At 37.2% G+C, this 15669-nt stretch overlaps 1 protein-coding gene across 3 annotated transcripts; it reads right to left on the bottom strand.

Annotated features, from left to right (window-relative positions):
- Positions 1–1302: 1302 nt before the first annotated feature.
- LOC122078757 (disease resistance protein RUN1-like) lies at positions 1303–15250 on the bottom strand. Of its 3 annotated transcripts, none has more exons than XM_042644873.1 (6): positions 14731–15250; positions 5111–6254; positions 4451–4738; positions 3022–4218; positions 1986–2925; positions 1303–1908 (listed from the first exon to the last, which is right to left on the bottom strand). In XM_042644873.1, exons 1-5 carry the CDS (start codon positions 15213–15215, stop codon positions 2116–2118), a joined length of 3924 nt encoding a protein of 1307 aa, XP_042500807.1. In that variant the 5' UTR covers positions 15216–15250; the 3' UTR covers positions 1303–1908; positions 1986–2115. The 3 variants fall into 3 exon arrangements, with proteins under 3 accessions (XP_042500807.1, XP_042500809.1, XP_042500810.1); XM_042644875.1 differs by having other exon boundaries at positions 1303–1886; XM_042644876.1 differs by having other exon boundaries at positions 1303–1874.
- Positions 15251–15669: the final 419 nt, after the last annotated feature.

The following is a 15669-nucleotide window of genomic DNA, read 5'->3' as shown; positions in this document are numbered from 1 at the left end:
TCACTCAAAAACCCTAAAACGAAAAACCCCTAAATCTTATGATGCTTGCTCAACAAGACAATAGTACATATATATATATATATATATATATACTCCTCACGGTCGGTTGGTTCGCACCGTACCACGGAGGATACGCCCCTACACACCATACGAGATCAATGCTGGGCAACCCCCTCTACTACCATCTAGATCTCAAGAAAAAAAGAATCTCTTTCGAGTTGCCACCAAAATATATCAAAATTGGTCAATCTTTAATTCGAAATAGGTCAAGAATTCGAGACAAACATAACAAGTGTTGTGCAAATTAAGAATCAATGTTGCACAACAAATCTACGGTCTGTCATGTAATGAGAGTTATTAATACAATGGACTATTTATATCACTTTTTTTATAGGTTTATATCAACTTAGGAGCACTAATAACCGAACATGAAATTTATCAAGACCCTGAAGACATGGCTAGATATATAAAAAAAATGAGGAATTCCATTTTTTGGCCTGCCAGGACAATTGTTTACCCTTCAGTAGGAACCTCGTTCCTACACACCAGTGAAATAGAATTAAGAGTTACAAGGTAGAAGGTGAAGATAGGAAAATACGGAATCTAAGCCAGTGCTTTCATTTCGCAACTATAAGATCGGAGCAATATTGAATCTTGAACCCTTTTTTGTCATTTTCATTGAGACATGTCTATAAATGCAAGTTTCATCTCGAGGAAAAGAGAGAGAACCTATAGAGTTGGGCTTTCATCTCTTAGCAGTTCAATGGCAATAGAGGAACCAATTGGTAGTTTTTCAATTGAAGACTAAGCAGAAACCATGTCAGCCAAGCTATAAAGGATTGTGCTTAACATGCAAGCTTCAAAATTAGAATTCGTCCAAGAGGATAAATGGGTCTCAGAATCACAAGAAGTTAAGGAGTTCCAAGGGTCAGCTCTCAATTCAGCAGATCAAATAGAAGTTGCCCTGTAAAGGGTCAAAGAACTTGATTACACCAACTTACAAACACAGGACAAGCAAAAATAATCTTTTGAGGCACAGACACGACACAATGAATTCCAGGAGTACCGTAGGAAGCTTAGACCAAGGCCAGAGTTCATCCACTCTGACCCTATACAGCTAGCATTGCATGAGCAACAAACAATTGAACTTAGTTCACAATATCCTCAACATAAACCCTTGAATACTTCAATCTACAACCAGATATTGATAACTTAGCATATTGTAAGCCCTCATGCTTCTTTTGCCAAGAACGAAACAGGGTCCTTAATCCCAATCCAGGGCCTTTGAACTCAAAACAAATAAAGCCCAAACTGTGGCATTCAAAATCAAATTCTTCTCAAAAACCTAAATACTTTATGTTTGAATCCTGTTACAAAGCCTAGAAGTTCTACACCATGAAGCAAATATAGGAACAATCTAAATTATGAGATACAAATTTATGAGATTGCATTTCAAACTCTAAATGTTCTCTAAGATGAGACCTGACTACAGAAGCCCAGTAAAACATTAAACTGGTCAATTTCTACCAGAAACTCTGAAACTTATTGAATTAAAAGTAGCAATGATTGGAACTATTTTAGAACCCAACAAGCAGTCATGAAAAGAATATTCCAGTAGAAAGAACTTATAGTTCTCTATCTTTCCTGTCCATATTCTTCCCATCATGAAGAAAACCTGATAAAGTACATAAAGATGAAAATGATTTAGGTTATAACTAATTTTTTTGCAAGAGCTCTCATGGAATTCCATATTATGAAGAGCTGAGTTGCAGAGATCGTCCCATGTCTTCAGACTATAAAAGCATGCACCAGGAACAGAGACACACTTGTGCAACTTCTTCGATCCCACTAGTTGCTACGGCGTGGTGTACGTCCTGAAGAAATGACTTGTGTGACACATTGATCAAGCTGAGGGCATCAATAAACATATGTAATCAGATAATCTCTTAAATGTTAAATTAGAATGTATGCAGAATCAAACTAACCTGCAGGTTCTGCTTGGTATTTAGCTGGCACCAGTAACATATCTCGCCAAAATAATAAAACCACCATAACCATTGTTACTTGAGAAAATTATTGAACTCAGGGTGGCTATATATCAGTGAAGGACCATTATCACAAAAACCCTCTACTGAAACAGTTACAGAATCCATCCCAGACAGCATTCACTGCGACAAAGCAATTGCATACCCCTGAACGACCTGCCTTGTTGTCCTCCTCATCAAGACAAGCTTCGACATAGTTGCTAGCTGCCTTCAACCCACCCTCCTCCTCCACCTCCTCATCGTCAGCATCTTCTTTCTCCTCCACCTCTTCATCATCATCAGCATCTTCTTCTTCCTCCACCTCTTCATCATCATCATCAACAGCATCTTCTTCCCCCTCCTCCTCCTCTTTGTCGGCATCTTCTACTTCCTCCATTTCTTCATCATCATCATCAGCATCTGACCATATGAAGAAATCTGCTACCAACATAGCACTGGATTGTTGGTTAGGCATTTGCTGCTCTAATTCCTCGTTTTCGAACAACACCTTACAGAATTTCACATGGGCGCCGGGTTCAACCGTATCGAAAAGGCAAATATCTGGGTGCCTGAATACTTTCAATATCCTTACAACTAATCCCTCAATAGAATCTTTGCTTTCCAATGGAAACCCTAACCAATTAAACCCTTTGAAATGGTGGATGTAGATTATGTCTCGCTCATTAGAGAATTCAATGTCCTCCACTCTAATTGAATGATGACACATCCTTATTTCTCCTCTCCAACGGATACGAGTGCGAATCGCAAGAGTGATGTTTACTAGCTCACCGGCCACAACTTTCACTTGATTCTTAGAAGTGAATCCAAAAACAACACACAGAACTGGTGAGCCCTCATGGTTACTTCGACCACTTTTGCCAACATTATGTACAAGTCTTCCCTGCATATAAAGAGGGACCTCTTCTTATTAAAGCAGTCCTACATATAAAGCTCAATTTAAAGTTCAAAACAGAGAGAAAGATATAGATAAAAGTACCTGCCCAATTATCTTCCTCGTTGTCTTTGTTAATTTGTCGCAATTCCACACCTTCAATGTTTTCAAAGATTCTGCTCCTCCCAAGCATTGAATTTTCTCAAGATTTAAACAATCAAAAACATATATTTTATTCAATCTCTTCAGGTTTGATATATCAGGTAAGTCTGTTAATTTGGGGTAACCTGCCAATCTCAACTCTTCCAGGGCTTCGAGGCCCTGAATTTCCTTTAGGTTTGCACAACGTCTAATTCTTAAATCCCTCAATCTTTTCAAGTTTGACAAATTCTGTAACTCCGTTAATTTGGGGCAATCGTTCACTTCTAACTTTTCCAAGGATTCTGTTCCTTCGAGGAGGCCGTGAATTTCCTCTAGATTTTCACAATTGCTAATCTTTATATTTTCACAATTTCTAATCCCTAATTCTCTCAATTTGGAGCAACCCTTCACTTTAAATCTTTTCATGTTTGACAAATCAGGTAATCTTATTCTTACCAATGATTTGCAATCATAAAGAAATAATTCCTTCAACCTTTCCAAGTGTGATAGATCTGAAATTATCTGCAGCGAAATACACTTCTTAACTTCCAGACAAGTTAAAGTCGAGGGAAGCTTTGAGAGAGATCGAAGGTTCATGTAGCCTTTCAAATATAGCTCCTGAAGCTGAGAGGGAAAAACACTCATACCATACGACAGTGGTTGGAGTCTCTTGTAGTCTGTCTGATCATCTAGCTCCACCATGCGCATTCTTAACACCTCTATGCTCAAGACCTTTGAAAAATCATCTGGTATTTTTACAATCATAGTATCAGACAGTTCAAAGTGAAGTAAACTCCTCATTCTACCCATTGATGTTGGTAGCTTCACCAGTTTGTGGCAATCTGAAACATCTAAGTCCTCAAGCTTCTCTAGCTGACCTACACCATCAGGCAGTTCTTCAATTTTCGTCCCACTTACCGAAAGCTTAACCAAATTTTTTAGGTTTCCTATGGACATAGGCAACTTGTTGATGGAAAAACAATTTTTGAGAATAAGAGTTTTGATTGAAGCAATTTGACAAATACTATCTGGGAGTTCCAAAAGAGAACTACAGTCCGTGAGATCCAATCTTTGTAAGTATGGAAACCATGAGCAGAAGTGTGGAGAGTCTGAGAGAAGAGAACATCCTTCAAGAATAAGAACCTTCAATTTTTTAAACCTCTGTCAACAAAGAAATGATATAAAATATAACTCTCCATTCAAAATTTGATAATAGGGACAGTTTTCTGTCCAGGAGCGGCCCCTGCACCATAGACACAGGGGGTGTGCAATGACCACCGTGCCCATCCTGGGACGTCCCCTTATGTCTTGGCACAGAGGCCGCCCACGGACAAAGAACACTTGCCCTTGGTAATAAAACAAATGAAAAAATAAAAATACAGTTATACTATACCTTATTTTTATTTTGAGGTTTATCATTCCAAGCTAGTTTGATATGACTATTTGTTAAATCAAGATGCACTAGTTGCTCGTGATAAAAATTGGCTGGTAGAATTTCTAAAGGGCACCTCCACCAACTCAACCATCTTAATCGAGAAGGAAGATGTGAAAAATCCCCATTGAGGTAGAATCTGTCAACTTCAAGCATTCTTAAATTGGGCATCTTCTCAAAGTCTTCAAAGCTTAAATCATCTATATGTACTTCACGCGGAAGGAAGATACCTTCAACCATTTGAGTTCCCTACACCAGAAAATTTATATTCCAAGTAAACAAAATTTGATACAAGCATAACCCAAAAATAAATAAATAAATAAAAATGTAGAACCTTAATTAATGCTCTTTATATTTATTGTACTTGGTTCATTCTGTTATATAGTAATATATCTTGACAAACAATTCCCCCCATGCTAGTCCTAGTTCCTTATGATTCTAGGAGGGGCAGATTAAAGTTGGTCCCAACCTTCGCATTTTTGCACTATGCGTTTGCTTAGACTCGAACCCATATTTATGTTGGCTGCTTTTTTTTTCCCCGATCATATAGAGTGACATCCCATGTTAGGAATTTTGTGATTATTTATAATAAAAGATCAATAAGAAAAAGATGTAACTTACCATGCTTTTTTCTAATACTTTTAGGATTTCATCTTCAGACCACAATCTGGTACGTTTAGCAGGGTCCCCATGGCTGCCTTTTGAGACAATTCTCCTTCCCATGAATTTAAGTTGATCATGCATCCTCAATGTCCCATAAGCCTCAATCTTTAGGAGGTGCTTTTGAGTGAGTTCCTTTATGGCTAATCTTGGACGCAACTCACAAGCTTCCCATATTGGATTTATTTTTTCAGCTTCAAATCCAATAAAATGGCATGCAATATCAAGAAATATAATTTTTGCATGATCACTTAGTTTATTGTAACTTATCATCAACTTTGCAACAACCTTCTCATCATAGCTTTGTATAGACATTCCAGAGACCATATTATCAAGGATATCTTTCAATCCTTCTATTGTATCTTCCCATTCTTCTTTCTCTTTGCCAAATAAAAAAGAACCTAACACCTCTAGAGTTAGGGGTAGCCCTTCAGCATATTGTACAATTTTATGTGAAAGCTGCTTATACTTTTCCGGAGGTTCGCTTTTTGAAAAGGCATACAAACTTAAAAGTTGAAGGGAATTCTCAAAATCCAGTCCTTCAGGCTTGTATATTTGAATATCCTTATCAACCTTATGAGCATTCAAACTTTGGTCATCTCTAGTTGTTATGATGACCCTGCTTCCTTCACCAAACCAATTGATTCCACCAGCCAATACATCAAGCTGTAAATGATCATCCACATCATCAAGAATAAGAAGAACTTTTTTTCCATTAAGCAGTCTTCTTATCAATTCTGATCCTTGAGAAACAATTCTCACGTCGTGGCCCCTTTTCAAGATATCTTCAAGAAGTCGATTTTGTAAGGAAACCAAACCCTTATCTCCTTGTGATGCTTCTTCTCTCACATCTGTAAGAAAGCTACTCCCATTAAATCTTTTAAAAATGCAATTGTAAATGGCCTTTGCGATAGTTGTCTTTCCGAGGCCACCCATGCCACATATTGCCACAAAGCGTACACCATTGGAATCAATATTTAATAAAGAAAGTAGTTTATTTATGTGGAAGTCTATTCCAACAGGGTGTTTGCATTCGCCCAAGGGGGAGCTACTTGGTTCTCTCAAAATCCTTTGAACAATTAACTCGACTAAATTTGATTGATCCCTGCAATTTTCATGGTAAAAGGTAAATCACGATAATAATTAACGATATATAAATCTCTACTACAAAAATAAGAAGGGATTACTCAATTTTTCTACAGAAATGAAAAAAAAAAAAAAAATGGAAAGCACTAATAATGAGAATTAAGTATGGGTAGAAATTGAGGATTCCAATATGTACAGAGTTGAGGAAATAGCGGGCTGGTATTTTAATTTTAAATTTCTCTCACAAGTAGCCATACATATTACCTACATAATGCATGCTAAAGCATAATGACGACCAAAATTATTGATACCTTGTTCCTCCACATGTAGAAAGGAGAGTACATCAACCTTTGGTGGACCATCCAACATTGGTTTCAGCCCAATCGAGAAAGAATATAGATAGGAGGTAAACTAGGTTTTTCTTTTTAGAAAATTTGTAATTCTAATTTGATAAGTCAAAGTATAAGCTACTCAAGGTAATTTTATGGCAGTTAATTTCCTTTTTGTATGTAGTATTTAATTCGAGTCAAAAATGTATGAGTATGTGGATTTTCATGGTGGGACTAGTATTCTAGTTTAATATAAAAATAGAAATCACAAATTTCTCTTCATTGTGAGAATCTCTTTTAACAATAATTGCTTGCTATGACTACAAAATCACACACCTACTGTTGCTAGCTAACTTTTAACTTTCATATCCCAGGTGTGGTCAGCTTCTTTTTAAATCATTGGTTCTAATACTAGTTGGTATAGTTTACAATACTTTATTGTTTCCAATCAATTTTAACCATTTTGGTATTAAAAAAAAAAATAGTTGTGGGGTAGAGATACCTTCTAAAATTCAATATCATATATCTTGGTTCTTGGCGTAGTGTGGACATTCCTTCCTAGGGTGGACTAAATTTGAAAAGATTTTGAATTGAGGTTCACTCGAAATGAAGAGAATTTGTTCAGTTGATAAAGGTCCAAGTCCAAATGAAAGTGGGTCTATCTAATTCAAACTGACTTGAACCTCAAATCCATGACCCAAGGGAATGGTCCAATGGCATAGAGGTTAAAAGAGCATTCTAACCCTTGGGTCTAAGGAAAATAGACCTATGGTCCATATAAAATAAACCAGGGCGAACCTAGATTTGAGCCCAAGATCCATGACATTGGCTCAATAATATTGACCTCAAGTTGACGTTGGGAGGATGCAAAAACCACCTAAAACAAACTTAAAAATAAAAAGAAGAAAAAAAAAATCCCTAACTCCACAAACTAGTCTAAATTTGCGTCATGAAATGCATGCTAGGGGGAGGTCATGAATAATAAAATGTAATAGGGATTCATCACAAATAGCAAAGATAGGATCTATCAGGTTACTTTCAATGGATGCACTACCAGGTCAGTCCCATACACTAGCTGTTCTCTTGGGTGTCACATATCATTCATTGAATGCAGCAATAATGCGACACAATCAAAATAAATTACATAAGAAACTGAAGAAGATTAGGAGCTAAACATGATACAGTCGGTTGGCCAAGATTAGGACTAATCTTTAGTCTGATAACTTCTTACTTGGCTAAACTTCAAGCTGCTAAATTTGTTTTGCTTCTCATTTGAAGTAATCCCCAATCTTCAAATGAAGCATGGCTTTCGGGTTTTGTGTTGATTCCATTCTTCATATGGCTTGAAAGAAATGCTAGAATATTTTTAATGGTGTGACCAGAAATCTTAAGCAAATTTTCACTTTGGTTTTGGGAAAGATCAGGAATTTGGCTCCTAATTTTAAGGGAGAATGGCATGTCTCTGATTAACTGTGCTCAAGAAGGTTAGGGATCTTTGTTCCCCCTTACAAATCACAAGCTATGGTAGAAGTGTTCTAGTGTGCTCCCCAATAAAATTTGGTTAAACTAAATGTAGATGGGTGCTCTTTTGGAAACCCAGGGAAGGTGGGTGTTGGAGGAGTTATCAGTGATATCAATGCTTAGGTGATCTCATCCTTCAGAGCTTTTCTCGGGGTGTCCACAAATTTTGAGGTAGAATTTCATGCTTTGATTTTGGGGTTGGAGAAGGCTAGAGAGCTTCAAGTTGCAAAAGGTTTGGATCGAATGTGATGCAACGGCGATAGTGGTTATGGTGAGGAAGGGTGTTGTCCCTTGGTTTGTGTGGCGATGTTGGTCTATTTTACAAAGCTTTTTGTTAGATATTGAGTGGAAAATCACTCATTGTTATCGGAAAGAAAATTCCATAGCAGATTACCTTGCAAAGTCAGCGGCAAAGTACGAATTGTTTGCCCCTGTGGTCTCATTGCCATTTTCAGTTCTTCAAGATCTCAATTTTGATGCCCTATGCAGACCCAGGATACGTAGGTGCTATATTGGGGTAATGTTGTTCTTTTTGGTTTTGGTGTTCTAGATGGCTTCCCTGTTGATGGCCATGCAAAAGGTGGAGAAGTTGTCTGGATGGTATTGTTGATTGTTTCTGGCATAGCCAGCTTTTTGTATTTTTTTCTTCGTTCTCTTTTAATATAGATGACCTTTTAGCTGAGAAAAAAAGTAATCCCCAATCTTCATTGCTTTGTTTTCTAGCAGCATTCCAATTTCATATTAGTTGTTTGTCTGGTATTTCTTTTTATTGAATGAAGCAGAGTTAATCTACTGAAGTAGCAAAATATACACTTTGTGCTTCTAAATGCTATTACTTCCAACCAAAACTAATTCATTTTGAGTTGTGGGGTGTTGAGGGTTAGAGTTGTGCTCTTGCAGTGGCAAGAGCTGTGTAAAATGTTGACTTTTATGCCAAAATAATGAGGAATTTGGCAATTGCAGTGTGATGGGGAGATCCACGTATACCAGCGGCATAGGCGCAAGACCCATCCATGTATGCATTCTATTTGGCTGGAGGAAAGTCTCACAGAGGAAAATTAGAAGAAAGAAGAAGGCAGAAAGAAGAAAGAAAAAGAAGGAAAGAGAAAGAGTCGAACCAGCCTTCCTAGCACTGGGTTCGAACCTCTCTCCTCCCCAGTTGGCCAATCTTTGAGGCCCCCACCAGATCACTTTTTTTATTTTAGTAGTTTACTTTATTATGCCTTCTTATTTAGTTGTTTTAAATAATTAGGAAACTAGATATTATCCTTTTTTTTTTTTAGAAAGTCCTTTATTTCTGAAATATTTGTTCTTAGGATAATCTTTTTCTTTTAGTAATTTTCCCATTATTTATGTAAGTCCATTGGCCACAATTTTAACCTAATGAATGAATATTATTGAAAGTAAAAGACAGCCCCCAAACCCCACGACTTCTCTCTCTCGCTGCCCCCTCCCTCTTCTCGTCTCTCACTCTCGCCCTTCTCTCTTTCTCGGTATTCTCTCTCATCACGTCTCTCTCTTTCACTGTCTCTGTTCTCTCAGTTACTGTTATGTCTGCTGCAGCTACTGAACACAACAGATTGAAGACCATCTCAGTTGCATAAGCCCCATCGGAATGCTTCTGAACACTTCATCATCAAGCTGGAATTTTCCTTCACAAAATAAGGTAGACTGCACCTCTGTTTTGGAGGACTTCAGCTTCTTCTTCTCTCCTCAGATCGAGATAGTAATAAGGTAAGTAAACCACCCCCCCCCCCCCAATTCCACCTCCATTGACTGCTTATTATCTCCCCATTATCCTCCCACTGAAATCTGAATATCTGTTTTCAAGCCATTATTGTTTTTTTTTTCTGTTATCCTTTGAAATACCCTTCTGAATTTACAATCTACTGCTGCTGTTCACCTATTTAATTTTCTGTGGTTAAAAATTCTGTTCATCTCTTTAACAGTTGAATGACTTGAGGAAAAGCATGATACCTACTCTTTGATCCTTGAACTGATTTGTGCTTAAACTACAGTACGTTGCCATGTTCCCTTCCCCATGTTCCCGTTTGAGATTTATGTAGTTTAATTGCTTTTCCGTCTAGATTATTATTGGTTGTTGTTGCATTGCTTTCTAATTCATATATATATATGAATGCCGGTCATTGTATTGTGCTACCCCACCAATCCCAGCCCCAAACTAGGTCCTAGTGAGTCAATATTGTCCACTTGGACAGCACCTATAGGGAAGCCTGTTGTCTAGGTTTTCTCCTACATCACAGTAAAAGAAATCATCTCGTCTCATCCACATGCCATTATATAAGCCATATTTTTATTCTCGGATTGTAATGTGGATCAATGGAATGACCCAACACGTATGACCTAGCTTATGTTAGTTATTTTGCATATTAGAGAATCATCATTCTAATATTTTAATTCTAATGATAGATCTAGAATATTCTCGATGAGGTGGCAGTGGTGGGAAATTGGTTTTCATTTCTAATGATGTTGGGTTGTTGATTGGTGAGGTGGCACATGGGTGATGTGGATATAGGCAAGGCACACTGGCCGTGCAAGACAGTAGCTTGTTTGGGTGGCAGACAAGCAAGGACCTGCGCGCTTAGCATGGTAACCACACATGCACAACCGAGACCTGGCCAGCCCATGGGCATTGTGGCTTGCTCCCAAATGCCCATGCATGAGAGCCAACATGCAAATGATATGACCCCCCAAAAAATTCTAAGTATGAAAACCCCAAATATTCTAGGAGCATTGTGGAGCAGTGGTATAGGAGGAATTATTAAAGGTGAAAGGGCCTTGGTGCTCATGTTAAAAATATTGGCCAATTAGGATCGAGAACTACAGGGAGTGGCCACATCATCGAAGATTCCAAGTCCGTGGCTTGCAGTGTTTCTGGCCAGATAGAAGCTCCCGAGATGCTATCATGCATTTTATGATTGGCTAAGTGCAAAAATGGTTCATGCCTTGTGCTTCACGGTATCCCATAGAATCTGGTGTGTCGTTCACACTAGGTGCTCCAGTCACATGTAAGGAGATAAAGAAAATTTTCTAAGCCTAACCTAATTGAAGGTGGAGTTGTTAGACTTAGGAACAATTATGGACCAAAAATTGAAGAAAAAAACTCAGAAATTTAAACAGTGGAATGATCAAGTCCAACAATGTAGTTAGTGGCCTACAGTACAATTTCCTCAATGTAACTTAAATATTTGATATTGGAAATGAAGTAGAATTCACCAAAGAAGTTTGTGTTGTTAAAAAAGGTGGGAAATTGGAAGGTCCTGCTAGCTCAAGGAAAAAGGATACCCGGAAACTTATATGCTTTGTCAGAGGCAAGTTATGACAGATTTATGATGATATAGGAAGTTGCAAACTGGTTATTGTATAGAATATTGGGGGCACACCAATTTTAAGAACTTAACCAAGTTGAGCAGACAGGAAGCAGTAAGAGACCTTCAAAAGATCAAAACTCCGTTAAATCGTATTGTGGGCCATATCAAAAAGGGAAGCAAACAAGAGCTACTTACAAGCTTAAGGAGTATACAAAAATACACTCCTAGATCTAATTAACACAGATTTGTGTGTTCTAATTAGAACACAGGCCATTGGTGGAGAGAGGTATTTCATTTTATTATAGATGAGTACTCTATAATGACATGGGTAATGTTTCTCAAGGAGAAAATGGAGGCCTTGGACTGTTTTAAAATGTTTTAAGGGTTGAGAACAAGACAAGGAGATCCATCGATCAAGTGTTTGAGATCAGATCAAGGCAAAGAATTTACATGGAATGCTTTTTCTGATTCTTGCAATGAACATAGAATCAGGATGCAATATTCAGTTACAAGGACTCTTCAATAAAATGGAGTAGTGGAGAAGAAAAATAGAACATTTCAAATCGCAAGAACAATGCTTTCTAAGAATAACATAGCGAAAAGGTTCTAGAGAGAAGGGATCTACAGCTTAGTACATATTCTGAATAGATGCATGATAAGGCCTCATAAGAACAAAACTCCAAGTTGTGGTTTGGAGGAAAAGCAACTCTGAAGTATGTCAAAGTATTCGGATCAAGATGCTTTATAAAGAGTAAGGAAGAAAATCTGGGAAAATTCGATGACAGGGATGAATTAATAATCTCTCATGCTATCCATACTATAAAAGAAAAACGCCTGAAAATAAAAAATAAGGATAAGGAACGCATACCTGGAGGTTTAACTGTAAAACAAAAGATTAATATACTGAAAGCAAATAGGGATGAAAACCTATACTACCAAGTAACACGAGACAAAACAAAAGAAATGAAAGAGGACTAAACATGCTCATCACAACAAGAAAACAAGAAAAATGCATAAAAATTTAGGTACTGCAAAAGACAGTAAAATTATCAAAATTCCCTTGGTACCTAAAAAAGCATAGAAAAAATAATAAAAAACAAAATCCTAAAAATAGGAAAAGCCATTCTAAATTGAAAGAAATAGAGATAACAATCAGAAAACATCATATTATCATGGCATTATCAAGTATAAACATGCCATCATCATCTACATGTTACAAGCAAGACAAGAAGAGGACATAAAACATTATAAACCCATAATCAAGTATGATACCATTAAAACGATGAATCAAACAAATACATGCATAGCAACATGATATCCTATCATACGAAAGAGAAGAAGAAAGTTGATCTATTTTATGAAAAAACACATCATGGGTTCATAAGGTAAAATATGGACTGACAATACAGGGATCATGGAACATTAACATTGAACCACAACCTATCCTGGAACAAACATTCTTGTGTTTATATTTTGGATCAGCCTCTGCTTTGAAATCCTAAATCTGGAAATTTCACTTCAAATCGGAAAACATATTAATGAGGTTAAGATGTTCTCTAACTACAATTTTGTATTCAGACCACGATTTTGTGTCCACAACTTAGTTGAAAAGCCAGGTTTTTCGACTCGACTCGTTCTTTACAAAACCTGGTGACTCAGTCTAGTAAATCCTGGTCAGGGCGAGTCTTATTTTTTTGGTTAAACTATTATGTTTTTTTTTTTTTTTTTTTTTTTTTTTTTTTACATTAAAATGCATATGAATTTCAGCTATCATAAACCATGTGAACCACAGATTTCCAAGGCTCCTTTTATCAGCACTATTCATTCAATCTTTATAGTGGTTCCAAGTCTTCCGACTCAAAAATAAATGACTCGATTCAATTGGTAGAGACCCCTTCCAATGAAGAAGGGTAAATTTGTCAAACCACTTTACCACGAACCGTCTTATGGACTCCAGTCCTTCCCTCCTCTTTCATCTCCGAGCTTCAGGGCTTTTGTAACAGAAGGCTCTAAGCTGTAGAAGATGAATCCCCTATTTCCCTTCCTCGTCTCTCTCTAGGACCAAGAGAAGTTGAGCATCGCCCCCTAGTCAACAGAAAGTGCCAAAACTTTATCCACCTATGGTTCTAATTACTGTTGTAAAATTTGAGATAGAAGTAAAAGAAATTTTCCTTTGGAAAGACAGTATTTGATGTATTTTTTAAGGTATTGTAATTCTATACATTTTAAGGATGGTTGTATTACTTAAACTAGCTTGGGACGGATTCCTTAGATTCTGAATCAGTTGTTGATGTTTAATTTATTTTTTTCACACTTTCCGCTATAATGTTCATTAGTGTGTTACACGACAGTTTTGGGCTTTGTTCAAGTCTTTGGGGGTGACAATCCACATTCAAAATGCGTATTAAGGCTATGTTTGATATGCATTCTCATAATGGGAACGCGCATTCCCATTCCAAGAATACAGAATGCATTCTCATGTGAGAATGAGAATATTGTTTGGATACATGTTCCACTAAAATTCATTCTCAATTTTAGAATCCTCTTATTCTTAATCAGCATTTTATCGAACAATTCATGAGCAATGATTTTGCTCCAAATAAAACCAAACTAAATACGATAGAAGATAAATAGTTTAAAAAAGAAGGAAATACACCTAAATATACTGCTAGATCAAAAAGTAGAAGTTATACTGACTTCAAACTGAGAAATGTAAGAAGAAATATGAGACGGTACTGAATGGGAATGTGTGAGAGATGAGGATGAGTGCATATGTACCGCAGGTAGTGAGGGTTGCAGTAAAGCCCATCCTCGGCTCCCAAAAAACCCAGGAAAAAATGTCTAATACCTTCGCTCCGTCCGCCTCTTTGAGTCTACTCTTTCCGACTTCTCCACCTGAGAACCCCTCTCTGTTTCCGGTCAACACAACCACCACAAACCCCATCTCCTCCGCCTCCTCCTGCCTTCTCTCCTCCTCGAACTGCATCTTCCACTATCGCAAGCTCATAACCTTTCTGAATGATTTTTATACCCCACTATCCCACTATCCAAGTCCCAGAAAAAATGAAAATATATTGGATATTTTGAGGTTGAAGGCTGATTTTGTTTTTTGTTGTCTTAAGCATGTAAATAGATCTTTATATATTCATCCGTGGGTTGTTCTCATGGTTAGTGTGAATTGGGAATTCTGAATAGTTGCAAGATCCCGGTTTAAACCAATCCTAAAGAAGAAGAAGAAGATAAGCCCCTAAGATAAAAACACGGTACATGAAAGACTATCTTAGGAAAATAATTTTTTGAGAATAAGACTTACTCAATGGTTGCATCTCCCATGAGAGGCCATCCCTTTAGATTCCCCACATCTTCCAATGCTTTCTTCCATCTCTGTACGTCAATAGCCTTGCACTTACTCTGGTGTTTCTTAAATGGTTCCTCAAAACTCTGGGTCTGATGTCGAATATCTCGTGGCTCAACATCAATAAATACGGGCAAAATGGTTTGACCGTCAGATAAATGGCACTCCCATATCTCAGCAAGTTCCATCAAACAATATTTGCTATCTGCATAATTTTTAGAGAATACAGGAATCGAGATATTAGACTCCTGGATTCCTCTTAGAAGCGAGGGGCAGATCTCTTCTCCTTCCCTGAGTTCTTCGTCATCTTTGTAGACCTTGATTCCTTCTTTTGTTAGAGCATTATAGAGCAAACTGACAAAGTTTGTGCGAGTATCTAGACCTCTAAAATTGATAAACACATCATAAGAAGAAGGTCGGTGGGAAGAGGAAGATGAAGCCATGAGCTTGCAGTTACACGACTGTTGGGGGAGCTCTCTTCTTTTCTTGTTAGATTTGAGGAGCTGACTATTAACACGCATTGCATCGATAACGACAAAAGCGTAGAAGCTATGGTGCAGAAAAAACAAAACCATGGTAGCAATACAAGTTTTGTTTTTCTTTTTAGTCAAACAATTAATTTTTTATTTAATGGGTTTTATATGAAGTATTATAACAGAAGAGCACCTTCCACATGCACCATTTATATTAAAATGAATCTTCTTTCATAACTAATCCATAGCGTAGAAGAGCAGGTTCATGTGCAATTAAATCCAATTCTTCCGGCTCATGAGACAATCTGTAATACTAAAAAATTCAACTTCTCATAGCCATTTAGGAATTTTTGTTATTTATCTAAAGTAAATTTAAGTAGTTTTATTGGAGAAGATTATTGTAGCCCGTAAGATTCATATTTCG

This window comes from Macadamia integrifolia, chromosome 5 (assembly GCF_013358625.1).
Source record: "Macadamia integrifolia cultivar HAES 741 chromosome 5, SCU_Mint_v3, whole genome shotgun sequence".
NCBI classification, from domain to species: Eukaryota; Viridiplantae; Streptophyta; class Magnoliopsida; order Proteales; family Proteaceae; genus Macadamia; species Macadamia integrifolia.
This window is presented reverse-complemented; position numbering and strand designations above follow the sequence as displayed.

What these genes read in the sequence shown, in the direction of transcription:
- LOC122078757 (XM_042644873.1), bottom strand. Translation starts at nt 15,215, where the DNA reads ATGGCTTCATCTTCCTCTTCCCACCGACCTTCTTCTTATGATGTGTTT. An exon ending in AAGTATTAGAAAAAAGCATG is followed by an intron (nt 4,739 to 5,110) that starts GTAAGTTACATC and finishes TTTCTGGTGTAG; the next exon opens with GGAACTCAAATGGTTGAAGG. An exon ending in AACCTCAAAATAAAAATAAG is followed by an intron (nt 4,219 to 4,450) that starts GTATAGTATAAC and finishes CTTTGTTGACAG; the next exon opens with AGGTTTAAAAAATTGAAGGT.